At 42.2% G+C, this 27,834-nt stretch overlaps 1 protein-coding gene across 9 annotated transcripts in view; it reads right to left on the reverse strand.

The window, feature by feature from the left end:
• The window catches only part of LOC138743492 (serine/threonine-protein kinase 32B-like), a 177,055-nt gene that overhangs the window by 82,432 nt on the left and 66,789 nt on the right, over positions 1-27,834 (reverse strand). For 8 of the 9 annotated variants that reach the window (XR_011344926.1, XM_069898960.1, XM_069898965.1 and 5 more), the window contains exons 4-5: positions 27,553-27,726; positions 4,553-4,590 (exon numbers count right to left, since the gene is read on the reverse strand). Coding sequence is in view for 8 of the 9 variants with exons in the window: in XM_069898960.1 (XP_069755061.1) it covers positions 4,553-4,590; positions 27,553-27,726 (212 nt within the window). In the remaining variant the exon portion in view is untranslated. The remainder of the gene's footprint in view (positions 1-4,552; positions 4,591-27,552; positions 27,727-27,834) is intronic. The other variant, XM_069898961.1, reaches the window with a different exon arrangement.

Consider the following 27,834-nt stretch of genomic DNA (forward strand, 5'->3'; position numbering starts at 1 on the left):
GTCCATTTCAGCTCAGAAAGCAGAACTCTTTTCCTCTAATGCACACTTGCTTCCTAGCCAGAGGACTTGGTGCTAACATTTACACTAACTCCCGTTATGCCAATAGTGTTGCACAGGTTTTTGATGCCCTTTGGCAGCATAGAGGATTCCTCACTTCTTCAGGTACTCCTATCAATACGCTATCCTTGTCATTAATCTTTTAGATGCTATTCAACTTCCTAAACAGATTGCAGCAATCAAACTTGGAGCTCATCAGCCTCCGCTGATGTTGTTGCTAAAACTGCGGCTGAGAATGGCAAACTTTTGATTCCCCAGATGTTGTCTCTTTGCATGAGCCAGCTATGCCAGACATGGAGACGGTGCACACCCACCAGAGGGATGTCTCTGACTCTGAGCGCGATGGCTGGAGAGCAGATGATGATCCCAGTATGATTGTGGCTTACCCCTGCCTGCCAAGTCTGCATTCCCAATAGTTTGGCTTCTTTATTTGTTCATTATCTACACACCTGTACCAATCTCGGCAAGGAGGGAATGGTAAATTGTTTATTACAGACATGGTGGCACAAAATTCTTGACCAATTTGCCACACACATAGTGCATAATTTGTCAAAAGCATAATGTGGGAAAAAGACTTAAAAGCCCTACAGGTGATATTCCCTCGCCAAATGGACTTTATTGAATTATCGCATGTACACTGTTACAAATATTGTTTAGTGATCATTGATGTTTTTAGTCGGTGGATAATAGCAGTACTGACAACCAACAATATGGCATTTATAGTTGTTAAGGTGTTATTATATGAAGTACTGAAGTTATTAAGTTCTGACAATGGCCTCTATTTTATGGACCACAAGCTATAAAACAACAGTTCCACCGCTCCTGTCGACTGCAGATGTGGTCGAGAGAGCAAATGGGACATTAAAGACTAAATTATCTAAATTGACAGAAGAAACAGGACAATTGACTCAAGGTTCTCCCCTTAGCATTATTTCAAATGAGGTCGACCCTGCAAACCGAATCATGATTATCAACAGCTGAGATCATCTTTTGCCAACCCTTACAAATGCTGTAGGGACCCACTTCCATGAACCTGCCCAATGGGTTGGACTTGCACGAGCTGGGAGATGAAAGTGGATACGTACAAGGGCCAATTAACTAAATCTTGGCAAGTTTTACATTCGCAAGTTCAACAATCCTACTTAACACAGGACGACACTGGATCATCAACAATCATTTATCCCAGTTCTACTAAAGAACTGAGATTGAAGGAAACTTGAGCTAAAGTGAGGTTCTGTTAACCACATGTACAGCAGCGAAAATGGAAGGACAGCCACTGTGGATTCATTGAACAAATTACAAGAAACTGATTATAGAACTTGCTGTGGAGAAGTGAACTTTATAATAACTTCTGCCTTTATGATGCGCTTGCAAGAGGAGCCTAGATAGTTGCCCTTTGAAAAGGGTCCATCCTATGTAAGCAAATTGTTTTCTTCACTTGTCTTATTTGTAAGTGGGCTGAATGTATCAAAGATGGCATCCCAATGTAGGCAAATCCCTACATGGAAGGTTAAACTTGCTAAAAGACAGATTACCGCGAGGGGCCGTCTGTTGGCAAATGTAAGCTAGCAGGGAAAAAATATAGATGGAAAAATGTGAGATGATGATTAACATTATATATCAGTTGACCTCCGGCCAAGATCAGGAGCAAAACCCTCCAACACACTTTAAACTTCAAGAGAGGCTTTGAAGTTCAGTCTCTGACAGGTATACAATGGCATCTGCAAAGGAGATGCAGAGACACATTCTTTTATAATCAATTGGTTCATTTCAAGAAGAGCAAAGCCAATTTCTTGTGGCCATAGAGATTATTCTTGGTTACCTAAGGGCTGGATCGGATCATGCTATCTGGGTTGCGGCTCTTTCCCTTGTATGGAACTGTGTGTGCATCTCAAGAGCTGACAGCGTGTGCCTCCACTATTGAGAAGCTGGCTAACGGAATGACTTAAGCTCTTGATGAACTAGGATTGTCAGTCAGTACAACAGTTGTTGGCTGAGCTGGTGGCAATCTGTACAGTGGCCCTACAAAATAGAGAGGCACTGAATTTCCTATTGCTGTTGTCAGAAAGGAATGTTGTCACTTTATTCCTGACTCCTCCAGAACTGTCAAAAACTTATGGGGCCTTGGAGGTGCCCTTTCTCACGACTATATAATTAATTGGCTTGCTTGGCTGGATGGTCATGACATTTTTGTGTGACTAATTAAGAGATCATTCCTTTTATTTTTGTTCTCACTCTAGGTCTGATAAATCATTCTTTGTCTCTTTAAATATGCTTGCCATTAACTTGCTACTGTCTGTGAGAGAGTGTGAAAGTGTCCAAGTTTTTACTGCTGCCATTACAAGTCCTGCGAGCACTGTGGGAAATGGGAAGTTACTTGGCTAAGCAAGAAAACAAAATGAGTGTGAATAGCAAAGGGGAATGATAAAATGAGACATTGTGTCACAGTGGCAGGTGGGCAATAGAAAACAACTCCCTTTATGATAAGAGTGTAGCCTTGTTGAGACATCATTCTTACTTTATAACATGCTGAATATGCTGTGGTGGTGGGGATCTGCTGTGCACCTAAAGTATCTCTTCTTTGTTTTGTTATAAAAAGGATGTGTTCAGCTGAGTTCACTTACTTGGGGAAATAGCTGCTTGACTCCAGCTCTCTCTGTAACTGGGTTCCTCTCGCTTTGTAAAGCGAAAATAAAAGAAGAGTTACCTTGTCTAATAGTATTGAGAGTTTTCTCATAGTTTGTGAAAAGTTTGGAAATCAGCTCAAGGGCCATGGCTATTTCTCTCCTATCAAAATTAATCATCTTGTGATCATGAATATTATGATCAAAGATCCTGAGAGCTACAAGCTGTATTGGAGCAGTGAAGGCAATATACTGCACACTCACCAGATTTAGGTCAGGGTCAGGAAGACCTTATGCACCCATGTACTACTACCTGTCAGAGATGCAGGCCCACATCAATTGCAAGCATGAACAAGGGAAGGGAGATGTATGTGAAAAGGGGAAATGATTGCCCCAAGTGATTGGAAGTGAAACCAAAGTGAAATTCACCACCACAAAAAAAAACTTGGATACACCAAGAAAACTGTTTGAATGTCAAGATCAACCAGAGGAAATACTTTCCAACAATCAAGTTTTATTTTTTTTAATGATACAGCATGGTAGCAGGCACTTCTGGCTCACAAAACACATCCTGCCCAATTAACCTACCAACCCTGCACATTTTTGGAGGGTGGGGAGAAACCGGAGCATCTGGAGGAAACCCACACAGGTCTAGGGGGAGAATGTGCAAGCTTCTTACAGACAGTGGCAGATTTGAACCCAGGTCACTGGCGCTGTAATAGCATTGCGGAAATAACCTCTACACTAGCCACAATTACCTTTCACACCGCTAGGAGCCAGTATCCAGCAGAATGGGACTGCAAAGATTTTCTTTGCTTTCTACATTGTTTTGTAAATTTTCTCTGATTGATCTATTCCACATAGCTTGAGAGGGTACAGGTCACTTCTGAACCTTGGCCCCTTGAGCTGAGTGGCAGCAGCACTAACTGCTTTAATCTGATTCTATCTTCATGGTATCCATGCAACTGTCCATCTCCGATTTGCTAACCACGTACACTGAACCTCAGGTCAACCAGTTTACCTATCTCGGCTGCACCATTTCATCGGATGCAAGGATCGACAACGAGATAGACAACAGACTCGCCAAGGCAAATAGCGCCTTTGGAAGACTACACAGAGTCTGGAAAAACAACCAACTGAAACACCTCACAAAGATTAGCGTATACAGAGCCGTTGTCATACCCACACTCCTGTTCGGCTCCGAATCATGGGTCCTTTACCGGCATCATCTACGGCTCCTAGAACGCTTCCACCAACGTTGTCTCCGCTCCATCCTCAACATTCATTGGAGCGACTTCATCTCCAACATCGAAGTACTTGAGATGGCAGAGGCCGACAGCATCGAATCCACGCTGCTGAAGATCCAACTGCGCTGGGTAGGTCACGTCTCCAGAATGGAGGACCATTGCCTTCCCAAGATCGTGCTATATGGCGAGCTCTCCACTGGCCACCGAGACAGAGGTGCACCAAAGAAGAGGTACAAGGACTGCCTAAAGAAAGCTCTTGGTGCCTGCCACATTGACCATCGCCAGTGGGCTGATATCGCCTCAAACCGTGCATCTTGGCACCTCACAGTTCGGCAGGCAGCAACCACCCTTGAAGAAGACCGCAGAGCCCACCTCACTGTCAAAAGGCAAAGGAGGAAAAACCCAACACCCAACCCCAACAAACCAATTTTCCCTTGCAACCACTGCAACCGTGTCTGCCTGTCCCACATCGGACTTGTCAGCCACAAACGAGCCTGCAGCTGACATGGACATTAGCCCTCCATAAATCTTCATCCGCGAAGCCAAGCCAAAGAAGAAACACATCTTGAATTAAGTAAGAACAAGTTTCACTTACTTTCAACTCAAGTACTCCTTGTCACTTACCATAATCATCAAGAAGAATGTTGTCAGGTTTAATGTCCCTGGAAGAAAAAAAACAAAGATGAATACATTTTGATTAGTCGCTTCCTTTTATGTAGAGACATTAAAACTTCTTTTCAAAATTGTTTCTAATTAAATCATGTAGATTTTCCAAAACTTGTATTATGTTTTCAGAAATAAAAATAAATTAACGGCATGCCATGAAGATTGAGATGACAGAATAAGAAAGAGGTCACTGATTAAACATTGCATTGGATGGACAACATATTGAAAATGTGCTGGACAACACAAACCATCAGCTCCACATACTCCACAAAAAACATCCTCCTACTCTTCAATTAAATTCTTCATCATAACCTTTCACTCTTTTCACAAGGTGCCCCCTGGAAGTTCTGTTCTATCCATTTAAAGAGCAGTATATAATATATTTTCAAAGTTTCCACAAATTTCTGCTGAAATACCAAAGCCAGATGAATCCATAGGTCCTACAGCTTGGCAGGGAGTCGTTTCTTGTGGAATAAAGGTTCCTGAAGGCTTCCTGATTGTATTGGAGGTTTAGATCGGAGGCTTGGGTTGCCAACAGATAGAACCAGGGTCTGTGTGGCTGCAGAGGCTGCGGGAACACTGGAGGCGAATCCATGGAGACTCAAAGACTCTTTTGCTTCTCTTTCTCTTTACTGCAAGGAGCACCAGGCATCAATAATGACCACTCTTTGTCTGCCTTCTGGGAGATGGAAGGAAATTTTGTGTCACATGACATTTTCTGTTTTATTATATGACTGAAAGAATCTTGACTCTTGAAAACAAGGTTTTGATTCCAAATCATCCTTTATTTGAGCTTCTACCCAATTGAGGTTCAGTTTCTGAATGGAGTGAAGGAATCAACACTGAACCCTGCAATACCCGGCAGATCTCCAGCGACTAAAGAAGGCATGCATAGAAGAGACCAAAGCTTTGACTGTCATCACCAACCAACAATAAATTATGATGAATAGATATATTGCCCAGGAGTAAGTTTAAATCACCCAGTGAGGCTTAAGAAAAGCTTTCTTTTTTCCTTCTGATTCAGAAAATTTTATATGTAAGTTTAGATGTTGTACTCAATAAAAAAATTGAAAAAAGAAAATTGTGTGTGTCATTTCACTTCAATTTATCATATAATCTATCATATACAGTACCCTGAAGTTCAGTTCCTCTAGGTTCAATAACTTTTTTCTGACAGCTACCAGGATCTTTAGCCTCCCTGTACTACCCTAATCCTAACCTCCTCCAGGATGACCAACACATCTGTCCGCACCATTGAAACCTTTTTCATGCACTAACTGCAAGTGCGAGTAATTATTTATCTATCCTTTTATATTTATTATCTCTTTTTCTCTTTTGGTATATTGTGGTAATTAATACAATTGTAGATGCTCTAATTAATGTAACTGCCTGGCTGCAGGAAGTAAGAATTTGCGTGGATCTGTATATTTTAATAAATTCTCGCCTCATCTCACCCAATCTCGTCTATCTCATTTCCCCAGCTCACCCCATCCAATCTCATCTCAACTTCTGCCTTTTGTGTTTGCTCTTCCTGATTAAAGGTTTTTGGTCCAAAAGGCTGACAATCTATTGCTTTCCATGGATGTTGCCTGACCTGCTGGCTTCCTCCAGCACTCGAGTGTTGCTGCATTTCTAAATGTACTGATTACACTAACTTTGGAGTCACAAGAAATATGCAAGAAAATAAATAACAACATAAGAAATAGGAACAGGAGTAGGCCACCCGGCCCATCGAGCCTGCTCTGTCATTCAAGAAGATCATGGCTGACCTGATCATTGATTCAACTTCTCCTTCATGGCTTTTCCCATATCCCTTAATTCATTTTTAATGTAAAAATCTATCTGACTGAACCTTAAATAAGTTTAATGAAGTTGCCTCAACTGCTTCCCTGGGAAAAACAGTCTTTCCTCATCTCCATCTTAATTCTACTCCCCTGAATCTTGAGGCTGTGTCCCCTAGTTCTGGTCTCACCTACCAGTGAAAATAATTTTCCTGCCCCTATCTTTCCTATCCCTTTCATAATTTTATATTTTTATATAAGATCTCCTCTCATTCTTCTGAATTCGAGTGGGTATAATTCCAGGTGATTTAGTGTCTCCTGGTAGGTCAACCCCCTCATCTCCAGGATCAACCTGATGAACCTCCTTTGGACTGCCTCCAAGGCCAGTCTATCCTTCCTCAAGTATTGAAAGCAGGAGTGCACACAGTACTACAGGTGCAGCCTCCACAGGATCTTGTACAGTTGCAGCATGACCTTCCTGCTCTTGAATTAAAATCCTCTAGCGATGAAGGCCAACATTCCATTTGCTTTCTTAATAACCTGTTGTACCTGCAATCCAACTTTTGCGATTCATGCACAATCTCTCCCAAGTCCTTTTACACAGCTGCATGCTGCAGTCTTTCACCATTTGAATAATAAACTGCTCTTCTATTTTTCCTAACAAAGTGGATGACCTCGCATTTACTAACATTGTACTCCATCTGCCAGACCTCTTCCCACTCACCGGTAGCCTCTCCACATCCTCTGTACAATTTGCTTTGCCACTCAATTTCAATTCATCCACAAACTTGGCTACACTACACTCTGTCCCCTCTTCCATATCATCAATGTAAATGGTGAACAGCTGTGGGACCAGCACGGACCCCTGCGGCCTCCCACTTACCACTGTCTGACAATCAGAAAATCACCCACTTATTCTCACTTAATGATCTGTGGACCTTCTGTCAGTTAACCAATCCTCAATCCATGCCAATATACTTGCCCCAACTCCATTTATCTGTATCTTATTGATAAGTTTCTTGTGCGGTACCTTATCAAACATCTTCTAGAAATCCAAATATATAAAATCAACCTATTTCCCTCTATCTTCCGCACCCATTATATCCTCAAAGAACTCCAGCAAGTTTGTCAAAGAAGACCTGCCGTTTCTGATTGTGTGCCTGATGGAACCTGTTCATTCTAAATGTCTCACTATTTCATCCTTAATGACAGCTTCAAGCATTTTCCTGACTACAGACAATAAGCTAACTGGTTGATAGTTACCCATCTTCTGCCTACATCCCTTTTTAAAAAGCAGCGTGACATTTGCTGTCTTCCAATTTGCCGGGACCTGCTCCAAATTCAGAGAATTTTTTAAATGACTGCTAACGCATCGATTATAACTCCTGCCATTTCCTTCAGTACCCTGGGATGCATCCCATCAGGATCAGGGGATTTGTCTGCTTTTAGTTTGCTCATCGCTATCTCTTTTGTAACAATTATTTTATCGAGGCCCTCACCTCCCTTCGTATCCCTATTGCCATTCTTTGACATGCTGGACGTGTCTTCCACCGTGAAGACTGACAAAAAATATCTGTTCAATTCCTTGGCCATTTCCTCATTACTCAATATCATTCTCCCTTTCTCATCTTCCAAGGGACCTATGTTGGGTCTAGTTACCTTCTTCCATTTTATATATTTATAAATTTTTTTGTTATCTGTTTTTATACTTTGTGCTAATTTTCCTTCATAATCCTTCTTCCTTTTCCTTATTTCTCGTTGAGTTGTCCTTTATTTCCTTCTTAATCCTTCAGTTTCCCACTACATCATGCACTGGAGAGCTGGCTCTGAATGGCTCTCTTGGTGCCTGCCACATTGACCACCGCCAGTGGGCTGATAACGCCTCCAACCGTGCATCTTGGCGCCTCACAGTTCGGCGGGCAGCAACCTCCTTTGAAGAAGACTGCAGAGCCCACCTCACTGACAAAAGGCAAAGGAGGAAAAACCCAACCCCAACCCACCAATTTTCCCCTGCAACCGCTGCAACCGTGTCTGCCTGTCCCGCATCGGACTTGTCAGTCACCAACGAGCCTGCAGCAGATGTGGACGTGTATCTCTATTTCTACTTACTTTCTTATTTCAACAAGGCCTCTTTAAGACAAAGTCTCATTTCAGGAGCACGGTTGCCTTTGTTACAATGTCTAGCAGTTACTACTTCAAGAATTTTAAAAGATTGAGCTAATTATTCCTAAGACAATAATCAATGTGTCATTGTTGAAATGTCAGATACTTTAATAGAGTTTGCTGACATACACTGAATGATTCAAGAATATGGATTTTCTCAATCACTTCCAAATGACACATTCCTTGTGGCATCATAATTTTGCACAACCTATGAGCTCCAACTATTTATTTGAATCCTATTACTCAGCAGTCTTCCTCGTTATTTAAGTGCTTACAATCTCTTGACAATTCACATCAAGACTAAAAACTGCATTTTGTCAAAGAGGACTGTTTTCCCTGGCGTGACAGAGCCTGAGAGGGGTTTATAAAATCTTGAGGAGCATGGATAAGGTGAATGGTTACAGATTTAAGGTGACAGGGGACAGACTTAAAAGGGACCTGAAAAGCACCATTTTCACAGAGCATGGATGGAGCGGCCAGAGGAAGTGATAGAGGTGGGTACAACTATAACCTTAATAGACATGGATTGGAACATAGAGAGAAATTGGTCAAACACAGGCAAATGGGGCTAGCCCAGGTTGGCACCTTGGTCAGTATGGGCCTCTTTCAGTGTGGCAAAGCTCCTTGACTCTACGACGACAGTTTAAAGAGCTGCAAATCTATTATTGGAACACACTCAGTTCTGGGGATAATTTGCAATGTGTCACTACAAGTGTAAAAGGAAATAAATTGTTCCTCTATGTGTCCAATGGCCAAAGGGAACTGCCAATCAACAGAAAGTAGTTGAAAGAGGTTTGAAGTCAGCAAGACATGTCAGAATGTTTTAGTGGGAAAGAAACAATATATGTGCAGATCTTAATTTCTCGGTCAATCAAGATAAGAATGTAAATACTAGTCTATTTCCCACTTTAAAAGTTGACAGTTAATACATTCCTCACATCAGAGCATTTAATGTTAGACTCTGAGGATGAAAAGATCCAACTACATCAGCTGAAACTGAGAACTGATTCTTGTGCTGAACAGCAAGCCATGGGTAAACCTGACCTCTGAGTTGGGATTGTTTCAACAACGAATTACAGGGCTTTAATGACCTAATTACATGCCTTGTCAGTTGGCATCATGATACCTGAGATGCACTTTGGAGCAGAATGAAACATTATATAGTGTCACATCCTCACAGAACCTGAGGGTGTTTGGTTTCAGAGAATGAATTTTAAATTCTTCGAGTCCCACACATGGCGGAAACCAATTCACAGAATGCGTTCAAGTGGGACCGAGGTTGGTTTCTGTCCAAAGAAGTGCTCGTCTTACTTAGAAGTAGAAACAGAATAATATTAGCAGCAGTCTCTCGGACTTGTTTTCAGCCTCAATATGGGAAGAACAGGAGCACAGCTAGTGCCCCCTCGTTTCAGAGCATAAGTGAGCCAAGTTTAATCCTGACTTCGAGTTCTGTCAGTCTGGAGTTGGCATGTTCTCCGTGACCATGTGTGTGCCCTCTGGATACACCCATATCCCAAGGCATGTGGGTCAGTGGGTTAATCGGGCCTGTAAATAGCTCCTGGTGTCTAGGTGTGTGGGAGAGTCAGAGAGTATTTGACAAAAATGTGGAGTGAAAAAAATTGTGTTGTTGTGAGATTAGTGTAAATGAGTAGCTGATGGTCACTGGGGGTTCTATTTCTGTGCTTTATCTCTCTATGAACAAACAAACATACCAAACAGGAGCAGAGTCAGCCATCTGGTCCATCAAGCCTGCTCCGTCATTCAACAAAATCTGGCCATGGACTCAGCTCCACTTAACTGCCTTTTCCCCATTGCCCTTACAATTCAAAAATCTGTCTGTTTCTGATGTATATTCAGTGAAGAAGTCTCTCTGTTTCATTGGGCTCCACATCTCTGTCTTAAACCTAGTCACTGAAATCTTGAGGCTACTTCTAGTCTCACCTGTCAATGGAAACAACCTCCCTGCTTCTATCTTATGTATCTTTTCATTTTTTCCTATGTTTCTACTGGATCCTTCCTCAGCCTTCAAAACTCCAACAAGCATAATCCCTCACTATGCAGCCCCTCCCCATAAGCTGACTCCTTTCATTTCCCAGAACAACATGGTGAACTTCCTCTGCACCACATCCAAAGCCAGTATAATTTTTCTTAAGCCAGTGTATCCTTTCTAATGTTCTCCATCTGAATGGGTTGGAGGCATTTTGTTTGGTTCCAAATTGTTCTGGATCTTTATGCTTTCTCACCCTCTCCCTGGAGGTCACACGATTTTGCCTGGGGTGAGATGTGCACTTGTTAAGACGTAGAAATTGACAATGTTTCTCAGTGCAAACAAACTCTGAATGAAGCATTTTATAAAGTGTGAACTATAACCTAATTTTCTCTTGATTAAAATTAAAAACATGGAAGGCACGAAGAGTCTCTGAACCATTCAACTTGCCAGTCAAAAGTCCAGGGCAATAATATTAGCTTCACTCAAGATTTTTTAAAATAGATTACAAAAGGAAAGAAGGAAGTTGTAACTGGAGAGGCACTGAAAGGATGACAGCATGAAATGATGGACTTAATGATGGGGTTAAGCAAAATAACTATGAATATTTATTATTTATTTTGTGTTTCTCCACTTCATGGAATCTTTTTTCTCTTTTAAAACAATTTAAAAAAAACAACTGGTCAATCCATTCTGAGTAATTTCAAAGTAAATAGTTTAATTTTGTTTATTAGTTTGAGGTGGAATCTTAATTATACTTAATTTGTGTTAGTTTGCTGTGTGAACCTGGGAAGCTGCTGCAAGGAATATTTTGCTATATTCAACCATTGTACTCATGTATATGACAATAAACTTTCCTTCATTCAAATCTGCTGCATCTGATAATGCAAGTCTTGGTGGGAATGCAAGCTGAGAGGTTGAAAGGGGATGTGAGCTGGAGAAGTAAATGGCAGGAAACAGTGAGATGGACAATAATGTAGTGTTAATGCAATTGATCACTGTGGTAAGAGATAAGCCCTTTTTAAATGTGAGAGAATAACAAATATCAACGTGTAGAAAGACTGGCCATCATTAGACAAATCCCTGAAGTTAGCACATAGTAACAGGGAAACAAATAATATATTAGGTTAGAGCATGCAGTTCTTTCACAGCTGCAAAATCTGATCAGAAAGACACTCAAAACCTCAAGTCCAAATACCTGAGACCCCATGGTTCTGCCATTATTGGTTCACTTTCTTCCTAGGGAGGCCTTAAATATCAAGGATAACTCCCGTTTCCTGAGCTCTGAGGAGAAGCACGAGGCCAATGGAGGCACTGCAGATATTTTCATAGATTGGGAAGGAAATTCCCAACAGAACATGTGCATGGAGATTGGGATCTGTTCTGTTCCTTCCAATATTTATGCAGGGTTCCATGATGAATGGACTTGAGGTTTGCAATACCATCTTGTATGTTTCTTCCCCACTTTGAACAGTCATGGGTTAGAAATTCCCAAGACCCAAATTGCAATCCTTTCAAGACAGATTGGAGCCCATTCCTGAATCTTCTCTTTTCGTGACAGATCTCAGAATCGAGTGCCTATTTCAGGAGTGTGGTGTGGGGATATGAATGATGTGACCTTCCGAATGCAGCCAACAGGGTGTCACCAGGGTCTCAATGCCAGGTATAACCAACAGGTCTCGACCCTCAGCATGTGTACATGTTCTTGTTTAACTCTCAGTGCTGTAGACATTGGCCTGGAGCACCACACTAACAAAATTCTTTCCAGTAAATTTGGAAGATTTTACAGACAGTTTTTGATGGCATCTAATCAGTTGCCCTGAGGTAACCTCTATAAATAGTTCAGGTCTCAAAAGCAGACAAAAGGTCTGGGATCGCAGATATCACAACCTGTCCACTGCAGATTTTTGAGTAGACAACGCATGCTTTGGATAAGCCATTTTCCAAAGATCCAAATGAGCCACTGCTGCTACATATTTGTACATTTGTACAAAATTTGAAAACGTGCCCAAAATCCATTCCTTCTCAGCTGCACTTGATGGTTTTTGTCCAGAATTTGACAGCAAAGGCTTCAGTTTCCCACAGGTCATCAGCCTGTATTTCACTTCATTGGAAAGCTGTAACTTAACTAGTTACAGCGCTTGCATTGCTGGAAACAGGGTTAATATCTGAGGTGGCTGGTGAGGCACAAACAGGTGGCTATGGGACAAACAGGTGGATGGACTCAATAATTTCCACTGGGTTCCCTGAAGTTTGGAGGATTCTGCAGAGACAGTGTTCCTCCTGCACACTGAGGTGTCAATAGCAGATCGTTCTCTCTCAGACGTGAACAGGGTGGCAGGGGTTGCTCCTGTCCAATAATCATGGCCTTTGTGCCAGGTTTGAATTGAATAATTTATTGTAATACTGTACTCTGGACCTCTGTGCATCCGATGGTTGAGGAGGCTCAGGTCTCCCTGTGGTGGACACCCAGGAGATCCCACAGCAGTTATAACTATATAACCATTTACGGAGCGGAAACAGGCCATGTTGGCCTTTCAAGTCCGCACCGGTTCACTAGAACAACTCCACTAGCTCAAACCTCCCGCTCACCGCCAATAAGCCTCCAACCCCCTCACCTCCATGTACGCATCCAACCTTCTCTTAAATGACAGAAAGGACCCTGACGCAACTATCTCATTCGGAAGATCATTCTATTCTGCCACCGCTCGCTGAGTGAAAAAGCCACCTCTAATATTTCTCCTAAAGTGTTGCCCCCTGACCCTTAACTCATGGCCTCTTGTTCCAACCTCCCCTGCCCTCAGGGGAAAGAGTCTGTTTATGTCTAGTCTATCTATTCCTTTCATAATTTTAAATACCTCTATCAAGTCCCCTCTCAGTTGTCTACGTTCCAATGAATAAAGCTCACCATAATTCTTTATCTTACCTGCTGGTTACCTTTCCCAATATCTCACTTTCTACTATTTGCTTGATAACATCCTCAGTTCTTGGCACTTCTCATTATACTGAAAACACAATATAACTAAATACACAAAAGTGCTGGATTGGGGGAATACAGAGCTGGTGGAAAGGCAGGAAGAGAGAGCGAGAGAAAGAGAGAGTGAGCAAGAGCAAGGAGCTAATGGAAGCTGGAGATGTCGATGCTAACAAGCAGCACGGATAGTGTTGTTACAGCGTCAGCAATCAGGACCGGGGTTTGAATCCCGCACTGTGTGTGAGGAGTTTGTATGTTCTCCCCATGCCAGCAAGGGTTTTCCCCCAGGACTTCGGTTTCCTCCCACCCTTCAAAATGTCCCCGGGGGGTTGTAGGTCAATTGGGCAGCACGGGCTCATGGGACAAAAGGATCTGTTACCATGCTGTATGTATGTCTAATGCCATCTGGTTGGAGGGTACCCAGATGGAAAATGAGGTATGGATACTCATGTCCACGTTTGTGCATTTACTACAATCACAGCATCTGCAGATGTTTTTGCACTCCACAAGGAAGCATTGTAATTAGTGAATGTGTAGCCATCTGCTATGAAGAAACACTGTGGGAGGTTAAACTGTGACTTTATTGAGGCTGGAAATGCTCCTTTTATACAGTTGGAGCTCCTGCCATTTGGTTAATTGGCCGACATCACTCACATCAATAACAAAAACAGGATTCCCGTCCACAGGAACATTCTTGCATATGAATACCCTTCTTCACCAGCCTGGTGTTGCTCTGTTAGCCTGGCCAGCGCTATTTTAGGGCTGCTGGTCTTGAAGTGCCCCAGCTTCCAACCACACCAGTTTGCTATGCTAGGAGTCGCGTTAGTGAGTTATACCGCTGTTTATTACCGCGTTGTGGATGGACCGATCTCCGCGGTTGCAGGCCACCACAAATGTCTACTTAAAGAAACTATAAGGTTGGACTCACACTTAATGAAAGTGTGTGTGTGTGTGTGTGTGTGTGTGTGTGTGTGTGAGTGTGAGAGAGAGAGAATATAGAGAGAAAAAGTACACTCATACCTAGTCTTGGAGAAGGAGCAGAGTCAATCATCAGACTGGCAGTAGGACAGGAGACTAAATTTGTGTTCTCTTTAATTGAGAGGTGAAATGGTGTTAAAGGTAATTAAAATGAGACAATAGGAAAGATAAGAAAAAGTAGTTCCTCTAATGGAGTGGGAGTAGGGGGGAGGTGAGTTAAACACTGTAAGTTGCAGACACTGTGATGTAGTAAACACACCAAAATGCTGGAGGAACTCACCTGATCTTTTCAGTTTCTAAGATATATTGCCGACAAAAGGTGCTAATTAGATATTATAAGGGGCTGGATGAGAATTTATCATGTCTGTGCGAAAGGAGACAGGGATGGAGAGACTAAGGGGGTGGAAAAGAAGTGGGGGATTTAACGAAAGCCAGAGAAGTCTATAGTAATGCCATCCGGTTGGAGGGTGCCCAGTCAGAAGATGAAGTGTTGTTCCTCCAATTTACAGGTGGTTTCTGTCTGGCAGTGCATGAGACCATGTCAGCAAGAGGATGGGATGGAGAATTGAAATGGGTTGCCACTGGGAGATCTACACTATTGTGGTGGACAGAGCCGAGGTGCTCAACAAAATCTCCCAGTCTGCGTCCAGTCTCTCCAACATATAGACCACAGCAGGAGCACTGCGTGCAGTAGATGACCCCTGCAGATTCACAAGTAAACTGTTGTTTCACTTAGAAGGACTGTTTGGGGCCCCAAATGGTGCTGAGGGAGGAGGTATGGTCCGGAATGAGGCACATAAAATCAAGGACAGCAGTGTCTCAGTTGGTAAAGCCATTGTTTCAGGTTCAATGCTGATCTTGTGGTCTTGATAAAAGATCCTGACCCAAAACATTTGACTGACCATTTCTACCCTAACTGACTCGCTGAGTTCCTCCAACTTGAGGTTCTAGCATCTGCAGCACTATGCTTCTCTGACCTTGAGGTGCTGTCTGTATGGAGTTCACACATTTCACAGTGGATTTCCTCTGGGTTCTACCAGGTCCCAAAGATGTGGGGGTCGGTGGATTAATTAGCTGTTGTAAATTTCCCCTTTCTGGTGGGAATTGGGTGGGAACATGCCAGCCTTCACCAAAGATTGAATTAGATTGAAAGGCAACGCAGACCCAGTAGGCTGAGGTTTTCATTGTTTATGTTTCTAAGAACTAGCTCTTTGGAGGGCGAGGTCTGATGGCACCTTGTCACATAATTATGACAGCTGGAATTCTCCACTCACTGTAAATGATGATTTTTTGATGTGTTTTCCCCCCCACTCAGGGTGGGAATTAGGACTTACAGCACCAAAGTGACCAGATCTAATTCTAGGTAGAGCTGATTACAGCCTCCAATGCCCCTGAGATAACAAGCAATGCAGCATTTTAATTATCCCTCTCCATCCCACCTTGTCTGTTCCTGTGTGATTCTGGTTAATGACATTAATATAGTGTTAGCTTACCCACAAAAGAAATGTGCTTCTGTGAAGGCAAAAGGACACAATTGCAATTAAATATTTCATCTGCAATATGAGAAGTAATTCATGCCAGCACTGTGGGCTTCCAGAAGCCTTCAATAATTACCAATTAAAAGGTGAGAGCAGCAAACCTGGAGAAAGATGCCCTGATAAAGTCGGCTAGTGAGGTGGGGGTGGGGATACTAGTGGAACCAGGTGATACCAGAAAACTAAGTACTAAGATCTCATGTTACGCTGACTGCTTCTGAATATTGTACAGATCTATTTTGGTCTGTGAACAGGTGCAAACCAGCAAACTAGAAATTAATGCATTCATTACCACAGGACAATTTGTCTCAACATTCTGTTGTGGGCTGATTGAACAGACGGACCTTTTGAAGCTCATGAGAACAATTACCTTGTTGACACTCCCCATGCAATAAAGGCAATCCCACATCAATGAGATAATAAAAGCAGTAAAGAACAAGGAAAACAATGCCTAGAAAATGGGACCCTGGCTGTGTCTCACCCATAGCACTGGTGGAGTTACCAAACACTGTTCTAAATACTTGTGTTTTGAAATCCTTATTGATACAGGATCAACTTTACTCTGCAGAATACACAGCAACATCTCCATCAAATAAATCTTTCAAACTTCCACAGGTAATACTGTGGGAAGTATTAGGTCTGGTTGCTTTACTGCCTGGACTGGTCAATTGAGTGCCCAGGAATTCAGAAGGCTGTAGAAGGTAGCAAACACAGCCAGGTCCATCATAGGCTCTAGCATCCCATCCACTGAATGCATATATGTGAGAAAATGCCTCAAGAAGGCAGCCTACGTCAACCTCTTCTCACTAACTTTGGGCAGAAAGTACAGAAGCCTGAAGATCAGTACCTTCAGGTTCAAGAATATTTCTTTCCAACTCCTACTAGGCTTCAACTTCCCTTTTCTGCAATAATGATAAAATACTCTTACACCACAAAAAGGACTATATATCTCTGAATTTTTTTATGTGATAGATTGAGACAGAGGAAAAAGGAGAGCAAGAGAGCAAAAGAGAGAAAACAAGTGAGGGAGAATAAAGGAGAATAAGGGAGAAAGTGAGAGAGAAAGTTACAGGGTGTATATGAGTGAGAGAGAGACAAAGTAACAAGAGTGAGAGTTTAAGGGGACTAGACAGTGAGTGAGAGAGTGTGGCAGACTTGGTATGAGAGGGAATGAGACATGATTTTTAGACCAGGCACGTAACGGCACAATCAAGGAATTTTGCTGCTACTCAGAGAGCCCAAAAAGGAATATACAGAATTTTTAATCAATTCCTGCTCCACAACTTATCCTACAGGACCCCTACAACTTTTTGGAGGAAGCCTGCAGTGTTAGTCATACTGGAAACATTTGTTGACGGTCATCCACTCTACTGTACGTCCAACCACCAGGCATGTTGCACTCAGGTATTTACAGTGTAAAAAGGCTCCTTGTGTGGACGATCACATGGGCAGTAATTATGTTATTTTTTTCAATGATTTTCCCAACATTGCAGTCTAAAAACCATAATTGAGAGTGACTGAGGTAGTATAATTGAGAGTTAAAAGAGAGGAGGGGTAAATCAAGACTTAAGTTGGATGTGGGGGAATAGAGACAGATGCAAAGGGAGATAAAGAGTGATCAAGGTGAGAGCCAGAGAGATGGGCGGCGGGTCTCTCATCATCCTCCTTTTGTTGTGCATGACATAAAAACTGGGTGGGGGGGGGGGAATATCGAACATAATTTCATGAGATAAGATTGCCCAATCAGGTACATGATACAAATGGAAATAAAACAATTCAGAGAGAATGAAATTTAAAGAAAAAGGAAAGAAAGTTAATTAGTTGATTAATTAGAATTAACAATGACTGAGCTATTCAAATTATATTTAATGGGAGTTGGAGCAGCCAGAGGGGGAGAACGGGGGCTGGCTGAAACAATGCCGGTACCCGACTCGAGCGCCGTACTCACCTGCCGGCCGCTCCAGCCGGCCGCTCCAGCCCCCTTCTCCCCCGCCGGCTGCTCCAGCCCCCTTCTCCCCCTCCGGGGAGCAGAGCGATCAGTGTGGGGACATTCCACGGGGAATGTTCTTGCGCTGATAGTCCACACTGGCTGTCTCAGCTGACAGCCAGCCATCCTAACTTGACAGCTCAAGGGACAGGAGCCGGAGTGTGCTCAGATGTGCATCCTGGTACAGCTGTCCCTTCAGGAAGCCAGCCCTGCCACCTGAACTGCAAATCAAAGAGCCACTTTCTCTTCTTCAGCTGCATTCTTAGTGGAGAATCCACCTGAAGAAACCTAAAGAGTGAACTTATGGACCAATGCCAGATGAAACCAAAATGAGGCTTCAATTCACCACTATTAGTTTTAGGATTTCAGGTCTTGTGCTGAGCTTCCTTGGCCTTCTGAAGAATTGGAGGTATTGGTGCATTTTCTTGACCATCATGACAGCATGTTTGTCTCAGGTTAGGACAATGGAGATGTTAATTCCCAAGGATTTGAAGCTATCTACTCTTTCCAATTCAGCACCATTAGTGTGGACTTTACCCCCTCTCCTGAACTCAATGATCATCTCTTTTATCTTATTGATGTTTATTGTACTACCAGTACATACTTTATATCCTAGGTCTGTACACCCTTTATCCCTGTGTTTGCTGACCTGTCTTGAAACTTCACAGCATAGTTTGCAAATCCATCTGATCTCTTTATGTCCACCATCTCTCCCTGAAGTCATTGCATTCCTCCCGTTCTGGACTCAAGTTTTTCTTCACCATTGTAGGATTGAGAATTAATGCCAAGCCAGGGAGGAAAGGTGAAGCTCACCTACCAATAAAACTGATCTACATCATGGGATACACAAAAGTGCTCGAAAAAAATCAGCAGGTTACATAGCATTCAGAGGAAGTAAAAAGCAATGAACATTATGGGCCTGAGGTCAGGAAAGTGATATCATGGGAAGTTATTTCCAAGCAAACGCGAAAGCGTAATTGTTGTGCAATTATTGTTTTAATTGGTGTGCTGAGAAAAAGGGAGTTCCATTCCCAGGAAACCCCAACTGTCTCAGAGATTTAAAACTAAATAGAATGAATCTTTGAATGAGCAGCTTTATAATGGTCTCGAGGCAGTGATGGGAAGGAAGGTTCACTGGTACATATGTTGATAGCCAATCAATCAATGAATATGCTGTTAATATTTGGAGAAGCATTGTTGCCCAGGATGCTTCTGAACCACCCAGACTATTAATAAAAGAAAACAAAATGGAACAATTTGGTTACCAATGAATATTAAGAGTATCTGCTGCCAACTCAATGGGAAATGTAATTATTTACAGAGTTAAGTTTTGGATTCACTGGTTGATTAATATAACCTTTAGCAAAATGACAACTTTGATTGTCAACGACACAGGCGGAATATATCTACATAGCTGATTCTAGCCTCTCAGTTGATATACATCCTCTAGCAATAATATGTTTGTGATATGGAATATTACAGGCATGGGGTTCAAACCAAATCTGACACTATCACATAATGTACATTAGCAAATCACAAACTGCTGGAGGAACTCGAAGGGTCAGGTAGTATCTGTTGAGATGGTGTTCTGATGCAGGGTCTTGACCTGAAATGCCTGATCCAGTGAGTTAAATTTTAACAGGCCCTTCCAGCACAACCGTGTCACCTGTACACTAACATGTCCCATATACCCCGACCGTGCCAGCTCTTCATTTACCATGCTGTCTACACTAACCGTGCCACCTCTACTCTAACCGTACTACCCAACGTTCCTCCAGGAGTTTAATTTTTGCTCCAGATTCCTGCATCTACAGTCTCTTGTGATTCTGAAAGTATTCCAGACAAAGTGAAAAGGGACCTTGACTGAATTGCTGGTGTGGGAGGTCCAAAAAGACACAGGTCCAGCATACTGATAATTAAGATTTGGTGCACAAGTCAATTTAAAGCCTTTGTGGCGAGAGGTTTAAATGAAGACAAGAACAGCAGTTGCTGGAATCTGGAGTGAACAAAGAGAAGACAGAGGGACCCAGGGAGTCAGGCAGCATCCATGGAAAGAAATGATCAGTCCACATTTTGGGTCGAGACAACTTTATCAACAAGGGATTCCAACCCAAAATGTGGACTGACCATTTCTACCCATGGATGTTGCATGGACAAAGAGACTTCAGAAACACAGGTTTCAACTTCTGGAATCTGGAAGGTTAATGGGAGATATGAAGATTCCAGGATTTGAAAGGTAGCTCATGAACTGGCTGGAAACTATTTCTGCTGGTGCAGTAGTTTTGAATTAGCAGCCAGAGAGCAGGAATAGGCTTGGCTTTGAAACTCCTGGCACTCATCATCAGGAAGGGTTTGTAGTGGGGCAATGGATCTATCCTGAGAACACTCATCATTTTCAGGATTGAGATGTTGCTCCAAGGCCAATATCAGCTAAAAGATAAAGTTTTAAATCAAGTGTAACAAGTCAATGAATATCAATGAGAAAATGTATTCTTGTTTACATCCAGTGTTCAAATACTGTTTCAAAATGTGAAAATAAAAGTCTTATTTCTCAAGCGCAGTCTTTGTTAACAGCTTCTCTCCCAATAGATCTGTCCAGTGCTTCTTGCATTTACTGCATTATTTCAATGGGATTACTCCACTGGGATATGGCATGGGCCTGATATCCAAATGGTCACCTTCTGCTTTGTGTTATGCTAGGACAATGGTGAAGAAAAACTTGAGTCCAGAACGGGAGGAATGCAATGACTTCAGGGAGAGATGGTGGACTTACAGAGATCAGATGGATTTGCAACCTATGCTGTGAAGTTTCAAGACAGGTCTGCAAACACAGGGATAATGGGTGTACAGACCTAGGATATAAAGTATGTACTGGTAGTACAATGAACATCAATAAGATAAAAGATCAATAAGATCATCGAGTTCAGGAGAGGGGGTAAAGTCCACACTAATGGTGCTGAATTGGAAAGAGTAGATAGCTTCAAATCCTTGGGAATTAACATCTCCATTGTCCTAACCTGAGACAAACATGCTGTCATGATGGTCAAGAAAATGCACCAATACCTCCAATTCTTCAGAAGGCCAAAGAAGCTCAGCACATCCACCTGTCCCTCAACAACTTTGACAGGTGCACTATTAAAAGCATCCTATCTGGATGCATCACAGTGTGGGGTGGGAGCTGCTCTGCTCGAGAATGGAGGAAGCTACAGAAGGTGGTAAATGCAGCTCAGTACATCATGCAAATTTCCTCCCTTCCATGGATTCAATCTATATTTCCCGCTTCCTAGGAAAGGTAGCCAATATACTGAAGGACCTACCACACTCCATACATAACCTCTTCACCCTCCTCCCAATGGAGAGAAGTCTGAAACTGCACACCAACAGGCACTGATCAGGCTTCTAAATGAACCCCACAGCAGTGGTTTCATGCTGCCATGGCTTAGTGTAAACTGATTTTTTTCATAAGACCAGAAGACATAGGAGTGGAATTAGGCCATTTGGCCCACTGGGTTTGTCCTGCCATTCTATCATGGCTGACATTATCTTTTTCATCCCCATACTCCTATCTTTTTCCCCATAAACCTGGTTTCCCTTCCTTATCAAGAACCTATCTACCAGTCTTAAATCTACCCAATGACTTGGCCTCCACAGCCACTGGCGGCAACAAATTCCACAGATTAACCAACTCTGGATAAAGAAATTCCTCCTCTTCTCTGTTCTAAAGGCACTTTACATTCTGAGGCTGTGCCCTCTGGCTCCAGACCTCTCCCACTAGAGGAAACATCCTCTCCATCTAGGCCTTTCAGTATTCAATAGGTTTCAATGACCCTCCCGCCTCCTCTATTCCTCCTGAGCTATCAAACATTCCTCCTAGTATAACCCTTTCATTCCAGGGATCATTCTAGTGAAGCTCCTCATTGCAACCCTTCACTCTGTCAATTGTGCTCTTTGCACAGTTGTACTTAAGAGATAGCCTATTGAGCTGCTCACAGAAGAATGCCTCTCACTAAAACTAATGTGACAAATTCTTCTTCTTTCTTTGGCTTGGCTTCGCGGACGAAGATTTATGGAGGGGGTAAAAAGTCCACGTCAGTTGCAGGCTCGTTTGTGGCTGACAAGTCCGATGCGGGACAGGCAGACACGATTGCAGCGGTTGCAAGGGAAAATTGGTTGGTTGGGGTTGGGTGTTCGGTTTTTCCTCCTTTGCCTTTTGTCAGTGAGGTGGGCTCTGCGGTCTTCTTCAAAGGAGGTTGCTGCCCGCCAAACTGTGAGGCGCCAAGATGCACGGTTTGAGGCTTTATCAGCCCACTGGCGGTGGTCAATGTGGCAGGCACCAAGAGATTTCTTTAGGCAGTCTTTGTACCTTTTCTTTGGTGCACCTCTGTCACGGTGGCCAGTGGAGAGCTCGCCATATAACACGATCTTGGGAAGGCGATGGTCCTCCATTCTGGAGACGTGACCCACCCAACGCAGCTGGATCTTCAGCAGCGTGGACTCGATGCTGTCGACCTCTGCCATCTCGAGTACTTCGACGTTAGGGATGAAAGCGCTCCAATGGATGTTGAGGATGGAGCGGAGACAACGCTGGTGGAAGCGTTCTAGGAGCCGTAGGTGGTGCCGGTAGAGGACCCATGATTCGGAGCCGAACAGGAGTGTGGGTATGACAACGGCTCTGTATACGCTTATCTTTGTGAGGTTTTTCAGTTGGTTGTTTTTCCAGACTCTTTTGTGTAGTCTTCCAAAGGCGCTATTTGCCTTGGCGAGTCTGTTGTCTATCTCATTGTCGATCCTTGCATCTGATGAAATGGTGCAGCCGAGATAGGTAAACTGGTTGACCGTTTTGAGTTTTGTGTGCCCGATGTGACAAATTAACCTCCCCACAACTGAACAATGGAAAGAGTTTTACTCCCATCTTGCTCTAAGCTAGCCAAAATGTGCGAGACTTTGGTTACAACTCCAAGTCAGTAGACACCCTTGGTATTCTCGTTACTTCCTCATTCAGAAGACCTCTGAACTTCACAGTGTGATAATGGAGATCATTTATTTTCAGGAACTGGCTGGAGGTGGAGAATCCTCAGGTGATGCCAAGATGTAGGTGTTAATCACATTTGAAAGTAAAACCCGTGTGACTTGATTGAATTGAGATTTAATCATCAGTTAGCTGACATTTTGTAAAACCCTATACATGATTTTGAATTTGCATAAATAAGAAACCAAAGGATAATTAGTCAAAATATGTCAGTCTGACACTCACAATCACCAACTGATTGCATTTCTGGATTAAAATGAGGTGAAACCAATAAATAAACAAAAATTTTCTTGTTTAAAATTTATTGCCCACTATCCCATCTGGTTCCATCAGCTCTTTATCCTGCTCTAATAGTTTTCATTATCACCTTCCCTGCTGATCAGATTCCAACACTGGATGTCTTTAGCCCCTTTTATATGGCAAAGCTGCAGTATTCTCATAGACATGACTCATTTTAGGAAGCCAGCTTGTGTGTTCACACAGAACCGAAAAAGCCGGTTCCATGAGTCAAATACGCTCCACCTGTGACTACCTAGCCAGGTGGATCGAAGATGGGTGTTTAGAACATCCAAGTATCCTTCAACATACCTGCCATGTACTTTATATAATATTCATTAGTTATATACAAAACCAGCTTTCAAGCTCTGTGTAAAAGGGGCTTTTGTGTTTGCTCTCCACCTTCTCCCTCCCCTTCCCACCTTTTTTCTCTCCTTTTTCCTCTCTTTTTCTCTTCCTCTGCCACCAATTGCTCACCTGGATGTCTCTACTCCACACCTTTGCTCTCCTCCACCTGTCCTCTTCTGACTGTCATCCTTCATGTCTCCCCCCCCCCCCCATCCACCAATTATTTATCAAACCTGTCTTACCACAACCCCACAAAACCACCTTACACTGGCCATCTAACTTCACCACATTCAAGAATTAAACAAGAAAGCCTGCAGAAGCTGGGGTCGAGGGCAATGCACAAAAGAAACTTGCAGGCTCTTTGAGGGAAGCCTACCTTGAAGAAGTTCTCATTTGTGTATTGTACTTTCCATATTTAATCCTAAAGGTCACAACTTACCAATTTCCCCTGGAAACTCTGCTTTTTTGTTCAAAATTTTCTTTCAGTGATTTAAATTACTCTTGTATAACCTGCTATGAAGGCTGTGTGCAACACAATTACAGCTCCAGCGATCCAGTTTGAATCTGGCACTGTCTGTTGGAAGATTGTACATTCTCCATGTGATCTGCATGGGTTTTCTTCCAGATGTTCTTGTTACAAACTGCACGTAATGAGCAGCAATGGGCAATAAACCAAACGGTGTTTATTTTTAAAACACAAATTTTATTTCTAACTGTTAAACTATAGTTTTAACTCAAACTATCCTCAACACTAAATCTATCCCCAGTGGTGTGTGCGTGTGTATGTGTGTACGTACCGTTCAGGCCAAAATCTAGAGAGTTACTTCTAAGTTCAGTCTTTCAAATTCAGTGTTGAAGAGTAGGCCTTCGTAATTTGATGCCCAGAATTAATAATGAACTGATGGGAAGACTGGAGTTGTGGCTGCCACAGACTCACGAATACTCCTTACGTTGCCTTTGAAGAAATATCCATTCACACGAGTTGTGGTCATAACACTCCTGGCCCTCTTGTAGGCAAGACTCGAACTGGGCAGCCTCCATGAAGCTTCCAAGAGCCTGGCACCGATCTCTCAAAGTAATTTCACTGCTAGTCACACTTAAAATGAATGAATCATTCTCTCCAAATGACCTTAAATATTAGTCACAATCAAAATGAAGAACTTTTCTTCCCAAAAGACCCTCCTGGCACAGGTCAATCCACTGAAAAGCCAGTCATTCACAGAGTATGCTTTGCTCTGAATTCCACAAAAATGGCTGGTCACAAGTTCATCTTCAAAGACTGTTTTCTCTCCAGCAGTCAGCATGGTTCTCCCTTGCAAAATCACAGCATCTTTGCAAATGCATTAAATTCTGGAACAGACTTTGACAAGCCTTCCCTCAGTTCTTCCAATGTATCGAATTATCGCTGGGCTGTGATTTGTGTTTGTGTGAAATGCTACATGTTAACTGTGACTATTCAGTCCCTCCTGTCTATACTACCCCTTACAGTGATAGTCCCATTTTACTAAAACTGGAGCTCGTAATAGTCTGGTTTACTCCCACCCTTTAAAAACTTATGAGGTTGGATGTAATGGCCAGAATAGGCTTCAACTGTGATGTATATAACTAATGAATATTATATTATTGACACATAAAGTACATGGCAGGTATGTTGAAGGATACTTGGATGAACAACCGATGAATCAAAGTATACTGAGCCTCACTCACACCGTGAAATCCATATGACATACCAATACTCTTCAGCACTTGTTATGTTTATAGCAAATTATGAATGAAAAGGATGCTTTGCTGATGCTCTAACAGACTACTCTGAGCTCACTTGTTCTGATGCCAAATACAGAGCATCTGTGGACAAAACCAGAATGCGAATATAAAAACAGCAATAATCTGATCTCCTAAAACTCGATGGAGCCAGCTGCTGATGTATAAATAGGGAAACACCATTGGTATCAAATTAGTAAAGGTTACCAGGAATTTGCAAGACAACTCTAGCATCAGGTTTCAAAACATGGTCCATGAATTTGTCAGAAGTTGAAAGTGATCTGTGCAGTTAGATTCTTCTGGCCACTATTTTTGCCTCACTGATTTATGCAATGCTGTTTATGCCTTTAAAACAACTGTACTTAATGACTACCCTATTTTCCCTCCACTGCCCAGAAGCCTGGAGTGAATGGAAAGTATTCTGCTGTAGCTATGTTGGCAGATCACTTGCTTCTGAACAGTTTTCCCTTAATTGCATATGACCCATGGACCTCAATCAAGGTTGGATACAATTCACACAGTCCCTTCATGTAGTTATCCACCAATTATCTCTCACCTGTTCCCATCTCCTTGCCCCTTACTCCCTCCTCCTTCCCCCCTTTTTATTCACGCACCTGTCTATTTTTGCATACAACATTGGCAACCATTTACTTCCTATGGATTCCGTGTGGCCTGCTGAGTTTCTTCAGCACCTTTGTATATTGCACTCAGTCCCATCATGTGTTGGTTAATATATGCTGTAAGTAGCTGAGAACCTTCACTCTGAAGCCTGTGGCTTTTCTCTAACTCTATGAAAACAGTTAGTCTCAGTTTTCAATTGGTTAACCAATGCCCTAACCGTAGTAATAAGTATTTTCAAATTTTTTTGATGTGGAGTAATTCTCCATATGGAAATCAAATGCACTAATCAGATCCTCAAAGAACTCAACTAAATTGTCAACCACAATTTTCATTTCATGAAAATGTGAACCATGATATTTTAAGTGTGCTGTCACCATACTGGTGATAAGAATTTCCCCAACAACTGGTGCTGATCCACATTTCACACATTCTCTCTCTTACGAAGGAGCAGAACATTATCACTTAAGCCAGTTCAGCCATTTCGTGGGATTAAGGCAGTACTGATCATTGGTCACAACACCACCAACCAGTCTTTGTCCAGAAACCATGCCTCCTTGATCTCTGTTCCTTCAGGAAATTTCTTCACAGCATTAACCTCATCATAATGGATAATAAACCACAGACACTACCTTATTTTCTCTTAATTTATTTACTTTTAAATGTAATTTTATAGGAATATTTGCACTGCAATGCTGTTGCAAAACAACAAATTTCATGACATGTTCATGATAATATATTCTGATTCAGGTTAATGCCCTTTTAGAACCTTAGAGGTTTCATTAAAATTTAAGTGGTAATTTTACCTTCTCAACTTTGGATAGTTAAGGCCCAAACACCTTCTTTCTGTGAAACATTCTACTAAGCCCTCTTGCCAATGCCTCCAAAGCAAGTATCTCCCTTCTTAAATAAGGAGACACTTCTAGAGAATACTCACCACCCTGCCCACTTCTGAAAAATTTGAACTCCATTCCCCTTGCAATAAAGACAAGCATTCCATTTGATCCTAATTACTTGTACTTATGTGCCAACTTATTTTCTAATTTGTTTGAGGATACCAGAAACTTTCTGAATAGCAGCAATCAGTCCTCTCCCAAACATACTAAATAAATAGGTGCTATATTCAAATACAGATTCAGGCCTCCTGATTGAAGTTAAAATGGAGAAAAAAAATCTCTAACAGATCAAAATAAAACAATGTAACAGTAGCCTAGAAAATATTCTACATGTCCAGATAATACTGCACATATACTACATGTTGCATCTATGATAGGAATGATGTTTTATCATAATACTCTGCAGTTTCAATCTGGAAATTAAAATAATTTTTTTTAATCATATGCTTGTAAATAGCAGAACACTGTGCCTATCTTCACTAGTACCAGTTACCAATGAAATAGGCCTGTGCAAATGATATTAATCACGACCAAAAGTAATAATCGTCACATCCAAAAGTTGCACTACACAAAGGATAGCAGTTCCTTTATAATTATATCATCTTCCACAGTCTGAATGACTAACCTGTGAATGATGTACCTGCTCTGCAGATAATCCAGTGCCAAAGCCAGCTCGCAAATATAAAGTTTCACTGTTCCTTCCTTAAAGTGAACATTCTGTTGCAGGTGATAACGAAGATCTCCACCAAGAAGGAGGTCCACCACCATGAACATGTCCTCCTCGTCTTGAAAGGAATACCTGAAAACATGGCAATGAATTTAGATTACTATTGTCCACAGTTCAGAAAACAAGAGGATGTCTCAATAGAGACCTTTAAGATCATGAGATCAGAGAGTGAAACATTTG

This window comes from Narcine bancroftii, chromosome 9, assembly GCF_036971445.1.
Source record: "Narcine bancroftii isolate sNarBan1 chromosome 9, sNarBan1.hap1, whole genome shotgun sequence".
Taxonomy (NCBI): Eukaryota; Metazoa; Chordata; class Chondrichthyes; order Torpediniformes; family Narcinidae; genus Narcine; species Narcine bancroftii.